This window comes from Chiloscyllium plagiosum, unplaced genomic scaffold (genome assembly GCF_037043375.1).
Source record: "Chiloscyllium plagiosum isolate Xiang-an unplaced genomic scaffold, Cpla_swu_hap1 HiC_scaffold_5, whole genome shotgun sequence".
Lineage (NCBI taxonomy): Eukaryota > Metazoa > Chordata > Chondrichthyes > Orectolobiformes > Hemiscylliidae > Chiloscyllium > Chiloscyllium plagiosum.
Genome location: NW_028270143.1, coordinates 56,615,558 through 56,630,629, shown reverse-complemented (window position 1 = coordinate 56,630,629; position 15,072 = coordinate 56,615,558). Strand labels below are relative to the sequence as shown.

Genomic DNA, 15,072 nt, shown 5'->3' with positions numbered 1-15,072 from the left:
TTCTTTGTGTCTGAAGCTCACAAAGGTTTCGTGCAAAGCTTTGGGCATTTACACATATACATTCTAAAGCAATCTTAGCCTTTCAAGTCCTTCCTATTTTATGTATCTACATTACATGAGCTAAAAACAAACACAATTTATGAGGTCAAGAGATACAAATTCCACTAGAGCTGTTGGTAGTCCAAATATTAATAGATCCATCTTAATAACAGAAGCTGCTCATTACTTCTGGATCACAAGATTAATGTCATAAGTGCACAAGTACTATAAATTAAATAACAACGGTAGATATTTCACAAATTCAACTTGTTTTGATTCCCAAAATCTGTGCATAAACTGCATACAATTTTTAAATGCAACATTACCACTTAGAATAGTGTTGCAGTAACTGAAATATAAGAAACGAAATATCATAATGGCTATCCTTCTCACCATTCACCAGAAAGCAAAGATATTAAATGATGTCCAGTCACAAAGCTAAACATTCAATAATCTAAAGTAATCTTAAATTTAAGAGCAATGTAATATTCTCATACCTCATTGAATTCAAAAACAGATGGAAGGTTCATGTCACGGACAGACTGCAAAAGATTGGGTATCAAATCCAAAATTTTTAATGACTTAGCAGTGAAAGAACTGAGGCTGGAGAACACTTCCAGGATATTGTCCATTATCTGATTAACATGAGGAGGAATTATCATTGGTAGAAATGCCTGGTAACAATAAAAAATGAAATAATTTTACTGAACTCCACTTTTGAAACTCTTCAGTAATTAAAGTTAGATCACAACACGGGAGCTAAAGACAGAATAGCACATAGGATATCATTTGTGTCATTCCTATTCTATATGATATAAATGAAGCAGATAAACAAATGCAGGCATACACATTTCTATCAATACTCAGCAGATTTGGGATTCCCAATCAAAATCTATTGTTGTCATGAATAGATTTATACAAATATTATATAAAAACAAGCAACAAAATATATTAAATCTCATGTTAAATATAAGAGTGAAACCACTATTTTTACAAAATAAATACAATAATTAAATAATAAATTACATAGACAGTGATGGCAGGATGGGTGATGTATTACTGCTGAAACATATAAGTGCTGCTGCATACAAAGGTGATCCAAAGCAAACCTGGACTAAGTGTTTGCAGCTCAAGGAACTTTGTATCTAACTTGAGGAGATAGGATCGGAGTTGCAGATGTTGCACCACAGGAGAAAGCTACCTGGACATTTTGCTCCAGAAGGCAATTCACATCATTCAGATGAGGTAATTCAAATTCAACCTATGATCAGGGACAGGATGGTGTGACTGCAAGTGGGGCAGGTATGGAGGACCAAGGGGTAGCATTTGAGGAGCCTGCAACTATCCAAAAATTACAGAGTTCTTACAAGCTGTATGCATCAGACTGGGGACGGCAGGGAGGGTGAGTGAACTGATCATGGCACCTTGGTACAGGGAGCCATTCAAGTGAGGGGACACAAAAGTAGCTTAGTCATAACTGGGACAGAATAAGCTTTGATACTGCTCTCTACAACCATCAGCAAGAGACCCAAAGGCTGAGTTACTTGCTTTCTGCCAGGGTTGAGGACATCTCCTTAGGAATGGAAAGGAACAAGAAGGATCCAGTTGTTGTTCGTGTTGGTACAACATTGATAGGACTAGAAAGGAGGTTCTGCTGAAAGTATCTGAATAGTTGAAAGTGATAATAAGGTCAGGATTACTACCTTATCTCCTGAGCCAGGAACAGATTGGCAAAGTGTAAATAAATCCAAGGAGTTAAATGCATGTCTCAAAGATTGGTATCTCAAAAATTGTTTCAGTTTATGGAGCACTGCCTCCAGTACAAGGGTAGAAGGCAGTTGTTTCGGGTTTCATTTGAAATGTTCTGGGACCAGTGTCCTGGAATATCAAGTAACTATAGATGGACAGAGAACTTTAAATTAATCAGAGGGGGAAATATAGACTTCTAAAGCAAAAGGATATGAGAGCATTTCAGAGCCACAATTTGGATAATGATAACCAGAGTGGGACAGGAATGGATAGAGAGTACAAACATAGAAAAATGGCAGCAAATAGGCTCAAAATGATAAAAATACAACATTATTGGCACTTCACTGAAATGCACGCAATCTTCAGAACAAAATAAATGAAGTAACAGCACAAATGTAGTTTAATAGATGAGAACTTATAGTCATTATGGAGACAGTTTCAAGGAGATCAAAGATTGGACTAAATACACAGGGATGTGGTGATTTTTCAAAAGGACAGGCAGGAACAGAAGGGTGGGGTTTAGCATTGTTAGTACGGGATAGAATATGTACAATAACAGGAAATAATCTGGGATCAGAAGATGTACAATCTATATGGGTGGAGGTAAGGAATAAGTCCCAGACAATGTCTATTCTAGGGACAGAAAATAAACAGGAGATAAGGAAGCATGTAACAGACATAAATCAAGTACAATGGGTAGCATGATATGCCAAATGGTCTCACAAGTGCTATAATATGCTATGATTCTATATTTGAACTGAAAGATGCTAACTTTGACAATATAATAGATAGTGTTCTCACCTGCCACCCCTCAAAATGGCCTCACAGCTCCCTCATCAGATCTGTGACCTCTGTCCCATCCATGCAACTTGGGAGTCATCCCTAGATTTTAACAACTGCTCCATTCAGGATCAGCCGCATTACCTTACTGACTCTGTGATCTCCCCTGCCTTGTTCAGGGGTTGGACCTGGTCCTCCAGCTCTGACTGGACTTTTAACTCTTGAGTGAAATTCAGGCCTGTTGGTCAGGCTGCCTTTCAGGTGGGAATCAGTTGGTGAGATCACATATACACTGCGAAGTTAAAACTCCACATCAGGCAAGTTAGAAGCCCTGACTTCCTGGTTTCCCATGTTCTATCAGTTACCCTGCCCAAACCAGCAGATCAGTCAGGGAGAAGCCTCCAATGCCCTCTACTGTATAAAGAATCAAGACGAAATTGAGCCAGCTCACAATTCCTGCACAAAGATGGTGAAAGAGAGACAGAGTGACTGGAAGAACAGAAAACATAAACAAAAATGTTTTTTGCTTTACCTTATAAGCGAAGCATCTAAAATCAATGTGCTGGCTGATTGTCAAAATAAGTTTATAAGTTTGCAAAGGAGTTAAAGCACACAGTTCGGTAGTCAGAGATGAAATGCTTGCATTGTCTGAAATTGACAGCATCAGATCCAGGCTTTCCTCATCACACCTGTCTGCTGTGATAATAAGGCCACGAATTAACTGTAAAAAGAAACAAGGTTCAGCCTTGGATTTGACATTAATGATAATATAACTGAGAAATACAAAACAAAATGATGTTAACAACACATTACCTCACTTTCTCCTCCAACACATTACCTTTATCATTCTCAATGTGTCATGGAATTAGTACTAAGGATTGCAGCATAAGGATTGTTAAATCATCACATGTTGAAAAGCACCAGAAAATGCTACCGATTTCCATTCTCAAAATTTAGATATAATCCTGGACTCTCAGATATTACCGGAATCTTTCATTACTTAATCTCAGAACTACAGCTGAATCTGTAAATATATAGTAACATTGAGCCTTTGACTCTTGATTCTCAGTTGATTTTGCACCATTTTTTCATCTAATTTACCAATCAGTAGGGATAAAGTGTTCACTTTGACATTGAGCCAGCAGAGAAATCCAGTTAGTTTTATCACAGTTTAAAGGAGTTCGTACTTTACTTTCTCTTGGTCACTAACTCATGAACTGTATGTCTCTAAGTTTGTAGTTTGAAACAGAACCATCTCAGAGTTTTCTGTGAAGAAGTTACAATGTTAACAGAACTGAACGGTTCTGAAGAAGGGTCGCTGGACTTGAAAGGATCCTGTTAAATCTAAACCTTGCTTTCAACCCTCTTTCTCAATCTCATTACTGACCTCCTATTTGCGATCACCATCCTTCAAACACTCACTTCAATCTAGGTATCCATCACCAAAACTACCTACAGGCCAGAAAGTAGTACTGGCGGTGATCACATCTCCTGGTACCATTACTGTACTGGAGAGTATACCTTGGGTGGCTTAATCAAGTGGGAGGGACAACACTATACAGCTAAGTAGCTGATTACCCCAAAGTTCTGTTGAGCCTCTCAAAAAGAAGTAAACACAGATTTTCCAACCTCTGGGTGAGACCCCTGTCATGTTTATAAAATCCAATTAATGTTGCAAAGTTCAAAAATGATACAAGAAAGCAGTCTGAAATTGCTGAGATTCTACCTTCAATCATTTGATTCAGGTTGTCTGAGCCTCCATGTGTTTGAAAATAAAGCATAATGAGGATTTATACAAATTGCTAAATATCAAATAATTCTTGTAACCTGTTAAACTTTACAAGCATAAAACCAAAATTGCTCATTGTAATAGTGAAAGTTTCACACTACTTGAACAATGGTTTCAATGCTACCTTTAAAAATTTCCATAGAGGAAATGATGATAATTTTTATGCAGTGGTGCTTTGTGAAGTAGTTCATGCTTAACATGTTCATGTTGATTCAATGTAATTTTGCAGCATGTTATTTAGAAATATGACAGTTTTCTTCTCATTTTATAAGAATTGATACCCAAACTACCTTAACCAGTTACTTCAGGTTTGAAAAAAGCAGATGAATCCAATCTAGCAACTTCCAAAGTTACCTTTGAGACAGTCAGGTTTGCTGTCATTAACACATCAATTGCTTCAGGTGAGAGGTCATTGATTTGCTGCAAGTGGATTTTTAAAATTGTGATGTTTTGCACACAGCTCTCTATTGGTAAACCTATTAAAAATAATCAAATGCAAAATGAACAAGCCTTATACAAAATTAAAGGTTGCATAAGTCATGCAAATAATAGACATATAGTAAAATGATGCTGCAGGATGGAACTAGAACCATGTTCTAAGTTCAATTTTCTTCAGGTTCCTGCTTGAAGGAAGATTAACAAATACTGTCACAACCTTCCCCATGGGTAGACCAAAGAGACAAGTCCCTAAACCATTCCAGCTGGAATTGAGATTGCACCACATGCTGGAGGTATCAATGTGATCAACACTGACTATCCAGCCAACTGAGCCAACCAATTCCCCAAAGAGATGGGTTGCCATGGCAATGTACACTTTGACAGGCACTTTATAGCCTTGAACTATTAGTCTCCGAGGCCTTATCAGTACATAGATCACCACATGGCAGACCAAGAATCCCTTTCCTTCTTACCATCTTCCACTGGCTTCTTCTGGAAGGATTAACAAATGAATACACTTTGGCCTTATATGTGCTATCTTTGGCCACCACTCTCTGAACTGGGATTTGCACAAGAGATTTTGGCTCAGAGGCACTGTGCCATAAAACCTTCCCTATAAATTCAATGAAATCATAAAATAAATGGCCATTTATCTCTTAAATACCAAGTACATAAATCTGGTTACCTCAGATTACAACAAGAACTTGACCAGATGGGCCAATGGGCTGAGAAGTGGCAGATGGAGTTTAATTCAGATAAATGTAAGGTGCTGCATTTGGGAAAGCAAATCTTAGCAGGACATATACTCTTGATGGTAAGGTCCTAGGGAGCGTTGCTGAACAAAGAGACCTTGGAGTGCAGGTTCATAGCTCCTTGAAAGTGGAGTCGCAGGTAGATAGGATAGTGAAGAAGGCATTTGGTATGCTTTCCTTTATTGGTCAGAGTATTGAGTACAGGAGTTGGGAGGTCATATTGCGGCTGTACAGGACATTGGTTAGGCCCCTGTTGGAATATTGTGTGCAATTCTGATCTCCTTCCTATCGGAAAGATGTTGTGAAACATGAAAGGGTTCAGAAAAGATTTACAAGGATGTTACCAGGTTGGAACACTTGAGCTATAGGGAGAGGCTGAACAGGCTGGGGCTGTTTTCCCTGGAGCGTTGGAAGCTGAGGGGTGACGTTATAGAGGTTTCCAAAATTATGAGGGGCATGGATAGAATAAATAAACAAAGTCTTTTCCCTGGGGTTGGGGAGTCCAGAACTAGAGGGCATAGGTTTAGGGTGAAAGGGGAAAGATATAAAAGAGACCTATGGGGCAACATTTTCACGCAGAGGGTGGTACGTGTATGGAATGAGCTGCCAGAGGACGTGGTGGAGGCTGGTACAATTGCAACATTTAAGAGGCAGTTGGATGAGTATATGAATAGGAAGGGTTTGGAGGGATATGGGTCGGATGCTGGCAGGTGGGACTAGATTGGGTTGGGATATCTGGTCGGCACGGACGAGTTGGACCGAAGGGTCTGTTTCCATGCTGTACAACTGTATGACTCAATGACTCTATATGGGCATCACTGGCTAGGCCAGCATTTATTGTCCATCTTGAATCTGCATTGATAAAGTGTTGGTAAGCTACTTTTGTGAACCACAGCAGTTGAGGTGGTATAGATAAATACACATTGCTGTTAGGGAGCAAGTTCTAGGATTTTGACCCAGTGATATTGAAGGAATGGCAATATAGTTTCTAGTTAAAATGGTGTGGGTCTGAAGGGAACTCCTCGGCAGTGGTGTTCTTTGCATCTGCCGGTTTGTCCTTCTCGATGGTACAAGTCATGGGAAGATGCAATCAGAAGACCTTTGGTGAGATGTTGCATTACATTGGCAGATGATGCACACTGTGACTTGGTAGAGAAGTCAATGTCAGATGTATTAGATAGGGTACCAGTCAAGTACCCTGCTATGTCCCTGGATAGCGTCAAACGTCTTGAGTTTTGTTGAAGCTACACTTATCCAGGTAAGCAGAGAGTATTCAATCACACTCCTGACTTATGCCTTGCAGATGTGGACAGGAGTTGAGGATTCATAGGAGATTACTCAGTTGAAAAATTCCTAGCCTCTGACCCATTCTTATACTCACTATATTTTTGGTAAGTATTCCTAGCTCAGTTTCTGGTCAATGGCAATCCCCATATGTTGATAGTGGGGAATTCACTGATGGTGATGCCATTGAATGTCAACAGATGATTATTAGATTGTCCTTTAGGAGATAGTCTTTGTCTATGAGATGGATCTTACCTGCCATTATTTACCCTACCCTGAATGGTGTCCAGACCTTGCTACATGTGCATCTGTACCTGAGGAATCACGAATGTCCCTGCACATTATGTAATCATTGGTCCCCTTATTCAAGGAAAGATATCATTCCCTGAAACAGTTCAGGGAAGATTCCCTAGGATTGGAAGGTATTGTCTTATGATCAAAGACTGTACTGAGTGAGTTTAGAAGAATGAGAGATTATCTCATTGAAACATATAGGATCCTTAAGCAACTTGACATGGTAAATACCAATTTGGTGCTTCTTCTCATGGGAGAGTCTAGGACCACAGGGCATAGTCTCAGAAATAAAGGGGTGCCAATTTAAGACTGAGATGAGGAGGAATTTCTTCTCTAAGGAATGAGAGCCTTTGGAACTCCTTGCCATAGAGAGCTGTGAGGGAAAGTCCTTCTATGTATTTAAGGCCAAGATAGTTACACTCTTTATCAGTAAAAGAAATCAAGGTTTATGAGGCAAATGCAGGAAAGTGGATATGAGGAATGCTAGATCAGCCACGATCCTATTGAATGGTGCTGAACAACTACTCTTGTTCTGACTTCCTATGGTCTTATGAAGGCCATTGATTAAACAGCGGAAGATTGGTTGGGCATAGGATACTACCTTGATGAACTCCTGCAGCGATGCCCTGGGGCTCACAGGATTGATTTTCAACAACCGCATCATCTTCCTTTGTGTTAAGTATGACTTCAATGTGCAAAGACTTTTCCCGCTGATTTCAATTGATTCCAGATTGATGCCATTTCTTCTAGATTCCCCATTCTGTTAAATGCAGACTGATGTCAAGGGCAATTATTCTCACTCCTCCCCTTATATTCAGCCCTTTTGGCCATGTTTAGACCTAAGCTGTAATGAGGTCAGGGTTTGAGCCGTGTCTGGCAAAATCTAATTGAGTATCAGTGAGCAGGTTACAGTTGAGTCAGTACCACTCTTTAGCATGATCAACAACAAGTTTCAACATCTTACTGATGATTGAGTGTGGACTGATGGGCAGTAATTGGCTGTATTGAATTTGTCCTGCTTTTTTGTGGAAAGGATATTTAGTCAGTGCTTGTATAACACAATGGTTGCATTCTTGTGCAACTCTGCATTGTACAAAAATCGTGCTTTAGAAACCGCTCTTAAAAGTGTTGATGATGTAATCACATTACATCCAACACATGTTTTAAAAATTTTTGCTGTTAGAAACAATGTCCATAATTTATCAGTCATGTTACAGCAAATTTGCATTGACAGAATGCGGATTATAGCAGTACCACCTGTACCAGGCAAATTTTTCACATTGTCAGCTAGATTTTAATTCATTCATAGGATGCAAGTGTTGCTGGCAGCGCCAGCATTTATTGCCCACCCTAATATGTTCTTGTGAAGGTGGTGAGCTGCCTTCTTGAACCTCTGCAGTTCATTTGATGGAAGTTGACCCATATTGCTGTTAGGGAGAGAGGTCTAGGATTTTGACCCAGGAACAGTGAAGAAACAGCAGAATATTATGTGTTAATATTCAAGCATTAATAGCATATTTTCATTAACCACCTAATCATTTTGCAAAAGCATACTTTAGTTATAAATTGCTTATAAGTATATTATGAAACAGTCCAATAATCATCCAAAATAATTATCTTAAATGCCAACATTAATTTATTTGTTTTCAACATGTTTGAACATTTCCCTGTCAGCTGAATCAATGTTAAAGATCACACAACACCAGATTATAGTCCAGTAGGTTTAATGGGAAGTACTAGATTTCGGAGCGTTGCTCCTTCATCAGGTGGTTGTGGAGTATAAGATTGTAAGGCACAGAATTTATAGCAAAAGTTTACAGTGTGATGTAACTGAAATTATACTTTGAAAAATACCTTGATTGTTTGTTAGGTCTCTCATCTGTTAGAATGTTGAAGCTGCATTCACTCTCACAGACTCTGCTACACTCTCTCTCATAGACACTCACAACCCCACCGCTCCTCCCACCGTCACACACACAAGTTTGTGGGGTGAATTTGTACTTGCACAGTTACATTGTACTTTGCTCTAAAACTGCATGAATCCATTTAAGATTCTGTTAATTCATTTTTTAGATTAGAATCAGTCTCAACATTATGGCACAGACAGCAGCACAGAGGAATGCTAATACCCAATACATTATCTGGGCTGACACCAATTGTTAAAGTTCACTTGAGAATGTAACTTTTTAAAAAAATGTTGTGATTTACATATGAAAGAAGTGAAACAAAAATGGTCATTCTAACAGAAGAGAGCCTTAAACAATCAAGGCATTTTTCAATGTATAATTTCAGTTACATCACACTGTAAACTTTTGCTATAAATTCTGTGTCTTACAATTGTGTACTCCACAACCACCTGATGAAGGAGCAGCGCTCCGAAAGCTAGTGCTTCCAATTAAACCTATTGGACTATAACCTGGTGTTGTGTGATTTTTAACTTCGTACACCCCAGTCCAACACCGACATCTCCAAATCATTGCTGAATCAATGCTTTTCATCACAGTTACTGCATTGTCTTGAAGACTTTTACTACAGATTCACTTTTCCACAATAAAATAAAAGCACTCTGGCCCGAATTTTTCAGTCAGCTGCAAATGAACACCTTGTTGACAGTCACCAACAAGGTTTTCACAGGTTTTTGAACCTAATCTTGCTCTAACCCATAACTGATCAAATGTAGCACCCTCTACAGGCTCTTGTGAAGTCCATGAGAAAACAAGCAGCAACTCTCCAAATCATCAAATACTGCATTCTAACTTTGTTAGAACTTTATTAGCCTCACTGCCACTGCACATAACTCAAACCATTAGTTAATACAAAGCTTCTAAATACATCCTCTCAAAGTAGTAGTCCAAATTAAGGTTATGAAAATATTACCTTTAAATGCTCTAATGTTCTCAAGTACAGTTACAAAGGTACTGTTTGGATGAAGTGTTGATGAAGAAAATTCAAACCTAGGAAATAAAGTTTAAAAATGCGAAATTGTAGTCAACACGGAAAATTATTCTGCGATACATTGTTTCCAATAAGTGTTCTTTGAAGTTCGAACTCACTACATTGGTGCCTCAAACCATCTCACCCCTTGACCTGCCATCCATTATCCTTTGCATTCCTCTTTCATCCTTAAGGATTCAACACTTAGGAATTTTTTTTAGAAAGTCATTTTAGGAATTGACCAACAGGTTTAGACAGTACATTTGGATTGGCTCAGGCTTGGATGGCCGGAGGCCCTGTTCCTGGGCTGTACACTTTCTTTGTTCTTCTTTATTCTACTTACCCTCGAGGCTCAGACCTTCCAGGTATGATGCTTGTTTTTCCTGCATTTGTTGGAGACATGCACTTTTCACTCTTGAATGTTCCCTGCTCATGAATTTATGGAGCCAAACCTGCATCCCCCCCTGCCTCGGTTAATAGGATATATCATTCAAAACATGTCTTATTCCCTTGTTGAGATCTAGCTGGAAAGAGACCTATGTGCCCAGAAGCAACGTTGCTTTCTTTGTGAATTGACCATAGAAAGGAAAACACACTGAGGTATCCAGTTAACTCATGATTATTAGGTCCATTGAGCACATCACTAACTCCGCGCATTAGACGAGACCCTCTTCAAACTTTGAATGTTCATTATAAACAAAAGACTGCACTGCTACAGGTTTTTAAAAATAGCACATCTTGAAAATGGTCCATCACATTCTACCTATGCCATGTCAATTTTGACACCCTCATCCTTGATTGACCCAATTTGGCTAATCCACCTTGCCTTCACACTGCTCGGCAATTTAGCATGGCCAATCCACCTAACCTGCACATCTTTGGATAGTTGGATGAAACCAGAGACACATGCAAACTCCACACAGACAGTTGCAGAGGTGGAATCGAACATGGCACTGTCAGGCATCCGTGCTAACCACTGAGCCATCATGCCAGCATATGTACAGGAGTGACGGGTGAATTGGTCTCCAAAATCTGAAAATCACACACAAAAATTTATTACACGGGGTTAGCCAATCGTGGAAAAGTGAGCCTATCAGCAACAAATGTGAGGCAGAAACAACATGTGGTTGGAGGGTAGTGAGCTGAGTTAGTAAGTGATGAGAGTTACTGGTAACCAAAAGCAGTGGGCCTGGGGATGAGAGCTGGAGGTCAAGGGGCTGGGATTATGTGGCTAGGGCTGGGACTATTATGTTATGTCTCAATGAACATGCAGAGTACCTTTAAGAGACAGGCTTATGTCACTGTATCACATTGTATGGCTTGAAGGTATCAAGGTCTCATACTCCATCAAGGATGATGTTTGGATTCTCTCTGATTGGGGATTGTCTGGCATTCATGTCATGCAAATAGTAATTGACATTTATCAGCTCAATCCTGGATATTACTTCCTGCAGTTGGATATGTACCGCTTCAGTATCTGAGGAGTTACTGAATATGGTTTAATCACCAGCCAATATCCCAACCTCTAACCTTATGACAGAGACAAGGACATTGATGAAACAGTATAGATAGTTGGGGCAAGGAATAATAATAATGATCCATTTTGCAGATTGAACAAAACTGAAACTATTCAAGAGACAACAATTGGATCTGAAAGTTACCTGTCATATAGTTGCTCTGTCATCAATGAAGTCAATTCACAACTGCATTGATAGTTCCTTACTGCATGTTCAACTACTTGCGATGCCTGCTTATTTGCAATTTGTAATTGTATGCTATTATTAAGAACGGTCTCACAGTTTCCATGGACTGGTTTCAAAAATGTTTCTTCGAAGATCTAGACAGAAAACATCAGTAATTATTCAAAAAAAAGTGCTAGTTGTTTCACAGAAAACAATCTTGACACTGTCTCAAGCTCTGCTATAGTAACAAGTGAACCTTGAAATAAGACAGTTAATAACATAGATGTTAGGCACACACTAGAAAGAAACTAGCCGACTTTCATGTTTTAAAATATTTCACCACAGGATGTCCCAAAGTACTTTATAGTCCTAGTCCTTAACATATTTTATAGTACCTTTGAAGTGTGGTTATTATTGTAGAAAATGAAGCAGCTAATTTTCAGCATGGTATTGGCCAGATAATCTGTTTTATTGTGATGTAGATTGAAGGATAAGTATCATCAAGTGTGCCAGGATAATTCCTCTCCTCTTCTTTGAAATAGTGTCATGAGATCCTTCACATTTACCTGAGAGGACAGCCTCGGCCCTAGTTAATATTTCATCTGAATGATGGCACCTCCTATACTGCAGCACTTCCTCAGCATTACTCTGGTAGGTTAATTTGATTTTTGTCATCAATTCTAAGGAAACCCAACCTCTAAACTTCCTGCTTCAAAGTGCAAGCGCTGCCAACTGAACCAAAGTTTTATACATGTGACAGAAAGGGATAAAGCTAATCTTTGATTCATTTAGATACTTATTGGGAGTAGCTATAAGGAATGAGCAATAATATTTTTCTTTAAATTAGGGATTATATAGAGTCTAGACATTCAACTTTCAGGTATCCAATTTAAAGAAACTGATACAAATCCAGGGTCCATGCTTAGGGAGTCTGGAAGAAGAGGACAACTGTGATAAGTACCACGGATCTTAACTGGTCAGCCACGGATCTTAAGAGAAGTAGGGCATTCAGAGACCAAGATCTCTCCATTGCTGGAGCTGTGGCTGCTACTGTTGATGCACTAGACTCTTCACCAGACATGATCAAGGGATAGCAGAAAGTGAGGAATGCAGATGCTGGAAAATCAGCGTCAAAAAGGGTGGAACTGGAAATGGGCAGCAGGTCAGGTAGCATCCAAGGAGCAGGAGAGTCCACAATCTTATCTCTAAGACCATCTTTCAATGTCAATTCCTCTGCTCCTCAGATGCTGCCTGATCTGCTTTGCTTTTCCAGCACCACCCTTTTTGACTCATCATCAAGGGATCCCGAGACTGAGATGAGTGTGAGTAGGATGGGAGGATTCAGAAAGAAGATATCACGGAGCAGAGATGAGAGCTGAAGGTCAGAGGCAAGGACATGCTGTATGGCCATCGTTAGCCATTCCCCTTCCCAATGCCATGTTCCTCAGTTGGGTATCAATGACCTTTAAACGCAGGACTACACCTAGGAAGCTAGGTTTGCTTAACAACCTTCAGCAGGCACTCCAACTTAATCCCATTCAGTCCACCACCAAATTTTAGTGGGTAGAGAGATAATTAGAATTAAAAGTAGGTTTCACTGTCAAGTGTACACAAATGCAGAAGTACAGGGATACAGTGAAAAGTATACAAAGACACAATTTTCTGACACCATAGAGTCTATCAGCTCAATAAGCAGCCTAATTGAAATCCATTCATGAGCTGGTGTGATTCTTCCATGGGCTCCTTCTAGCCTCCAAATTAATGTTGGGAAGTTTGCTGACCCAAGCAGAGTGAGGCAAAGCCTCTTCTACCATTAAGTAGGTCCAGCCATTCCGCTTCCTGTTTCAACAGACTGCATTAAATCTAGACCATTCCTTCTTAAAAATTCTTGTAATGTCTTTTTAGAAGACAAAGTTTATTTTATTTTACATAGTGGATTGTTTTCCAAGGCATGAGTTCAGTTCAATTGGTAAATAACAGGTCATATACCACACTAACACAGATTCAGAATCCAAGGGCAGGATTTTATGGAACCTAGTGCAGCAAGAAGGCTTGCAAATGAGCTAATTAATGGGGGCTCAGGAATTGAATGGGGTGGGCTTGGGGAGCTGCATGGGTGTCTTGTGTTCATGGAAGGCCACCCTCCAGAACCTTTCAGGTTTGTAAGCAGCCCCTTAGGAGGGTGTCCTTCATTATCAGGCACTCCCAGCAGCCACAGATTAAAGTAAAAACAAGATACATCAGAGGTACTGGTTACACAGCTATGGCAAGCCAGCTACTATACTCTATACAATTACAATTCTTTAAACAACCCCTTCAATTGGAAAAATTGCATGGGGCTACCATTTGCAGCTACAATTTACCCAAGTTACTCAATATTCATAGTGAACAAAGAAAATTCTTATTCTGAAACAAAACTGTGAGTTCATCCTACCCGGTCTCACTTTGGTCAGTCTCTGTACATGTATATATACTCTTCAAATCATGCTGGTCTTCTAAAGGTATGAATACATGTTGTCGTTGGCTACTCATCAGGGATCTGGCTTTTACTGAGGCTGCTCCATCTCTGGAAGAATCATTCTTACACTCTGTTGCTTCAGTTAAAGTAAATGATTTTGCTTAATGTTTACTTCTCGTTACATTGGGATCTAAGAATATTTTGTCCTTTTGGGAGGTAAGCCATTCCATCACATAGCCTCAATCTTGCCCTCAAAGGGTTTGATTTTTGGGTTAATGTCATCAGTCACTGCACACATGTGTGAAGTTTGTGATGTTGCACAAAGCATCAATGTTTATCTGGTTCTTCACAACTTGCCCGTAATGATCTTTTTCCACAATTATCCTTCTAACAGTCAAAAACCATATTGTAGATCTTTGTGTTATGCAAAATTATTTGTCAAAATAATTGGAAAACTTTTCTCCAGCTACCAATGTTGTAGGCTTTCTCTTTAAATAAAGACACACATGCAAAGAGATTCAGTCTCTTGCTCATGCTGGACAAGTTTTCTTTTGTGTATTTTGTATGTTGTTCTTCTTTAGCATGGAAAATCTCTCAGGAAAATGAAAATTCTCATTTGTTCTCCCATTAATCTGTTCCAGCTAATGACTGACAACCTCTAGAGCTTTTGCACATCTCAATAGCTTTCTTGAGAGAAGGTTTCTCTTTTTTCAGCAGATGTGGTCTCATAGCAGGACCTCTTATGCCTAAAACAACCTTATCTCTAAGACCATCTTTCATTTGTCCAAACTCTTAGGATTCAGCTAGATGTATTAACACCATAACATACTTATTAATAGTCTCCCTCTACTTCTGAGCGCTGACATGGAACAT

At 39.3% G+C, this 15,072-nt stretch overlaps 1 protein-coding gene across 1 annotated transcript in view; it reads right to left on the bottom strand.

Annotated features, from left to right (window-relative positions):
- Positions 1–15,072, bottom strand: part of LOC122549894 (ATP-binding cassette sub-family A member 13-like) — a 277,518-nt gene that overhangs the window by 134,211 nt on the left and 128,235 nt on the right. The window contains exons 20-24 of the mRNA XM_043690092.2: positions 11,721–11,896; positions 10,003–10,079; positions 4,712–4,833; positions 3,101–3,289; positions 537–713 (exon numbers count right to left, since the gene is read on the bottom strand). Of these exons, the coding sequence (XP_043546027.2) occupies positions 537–713; positions 3,101–3,289; positions 4,712–4,833; positions 10,003–10,079; positions 11,721–11,896 (741 nt within the window). The remainder of the gene's footprint in view (positions 1–536; positions 714–3,100; positions 3,290–4,711; positions 4,834–10,002; positions 10,080–11,720; positions 11,897–15,072) is intronic.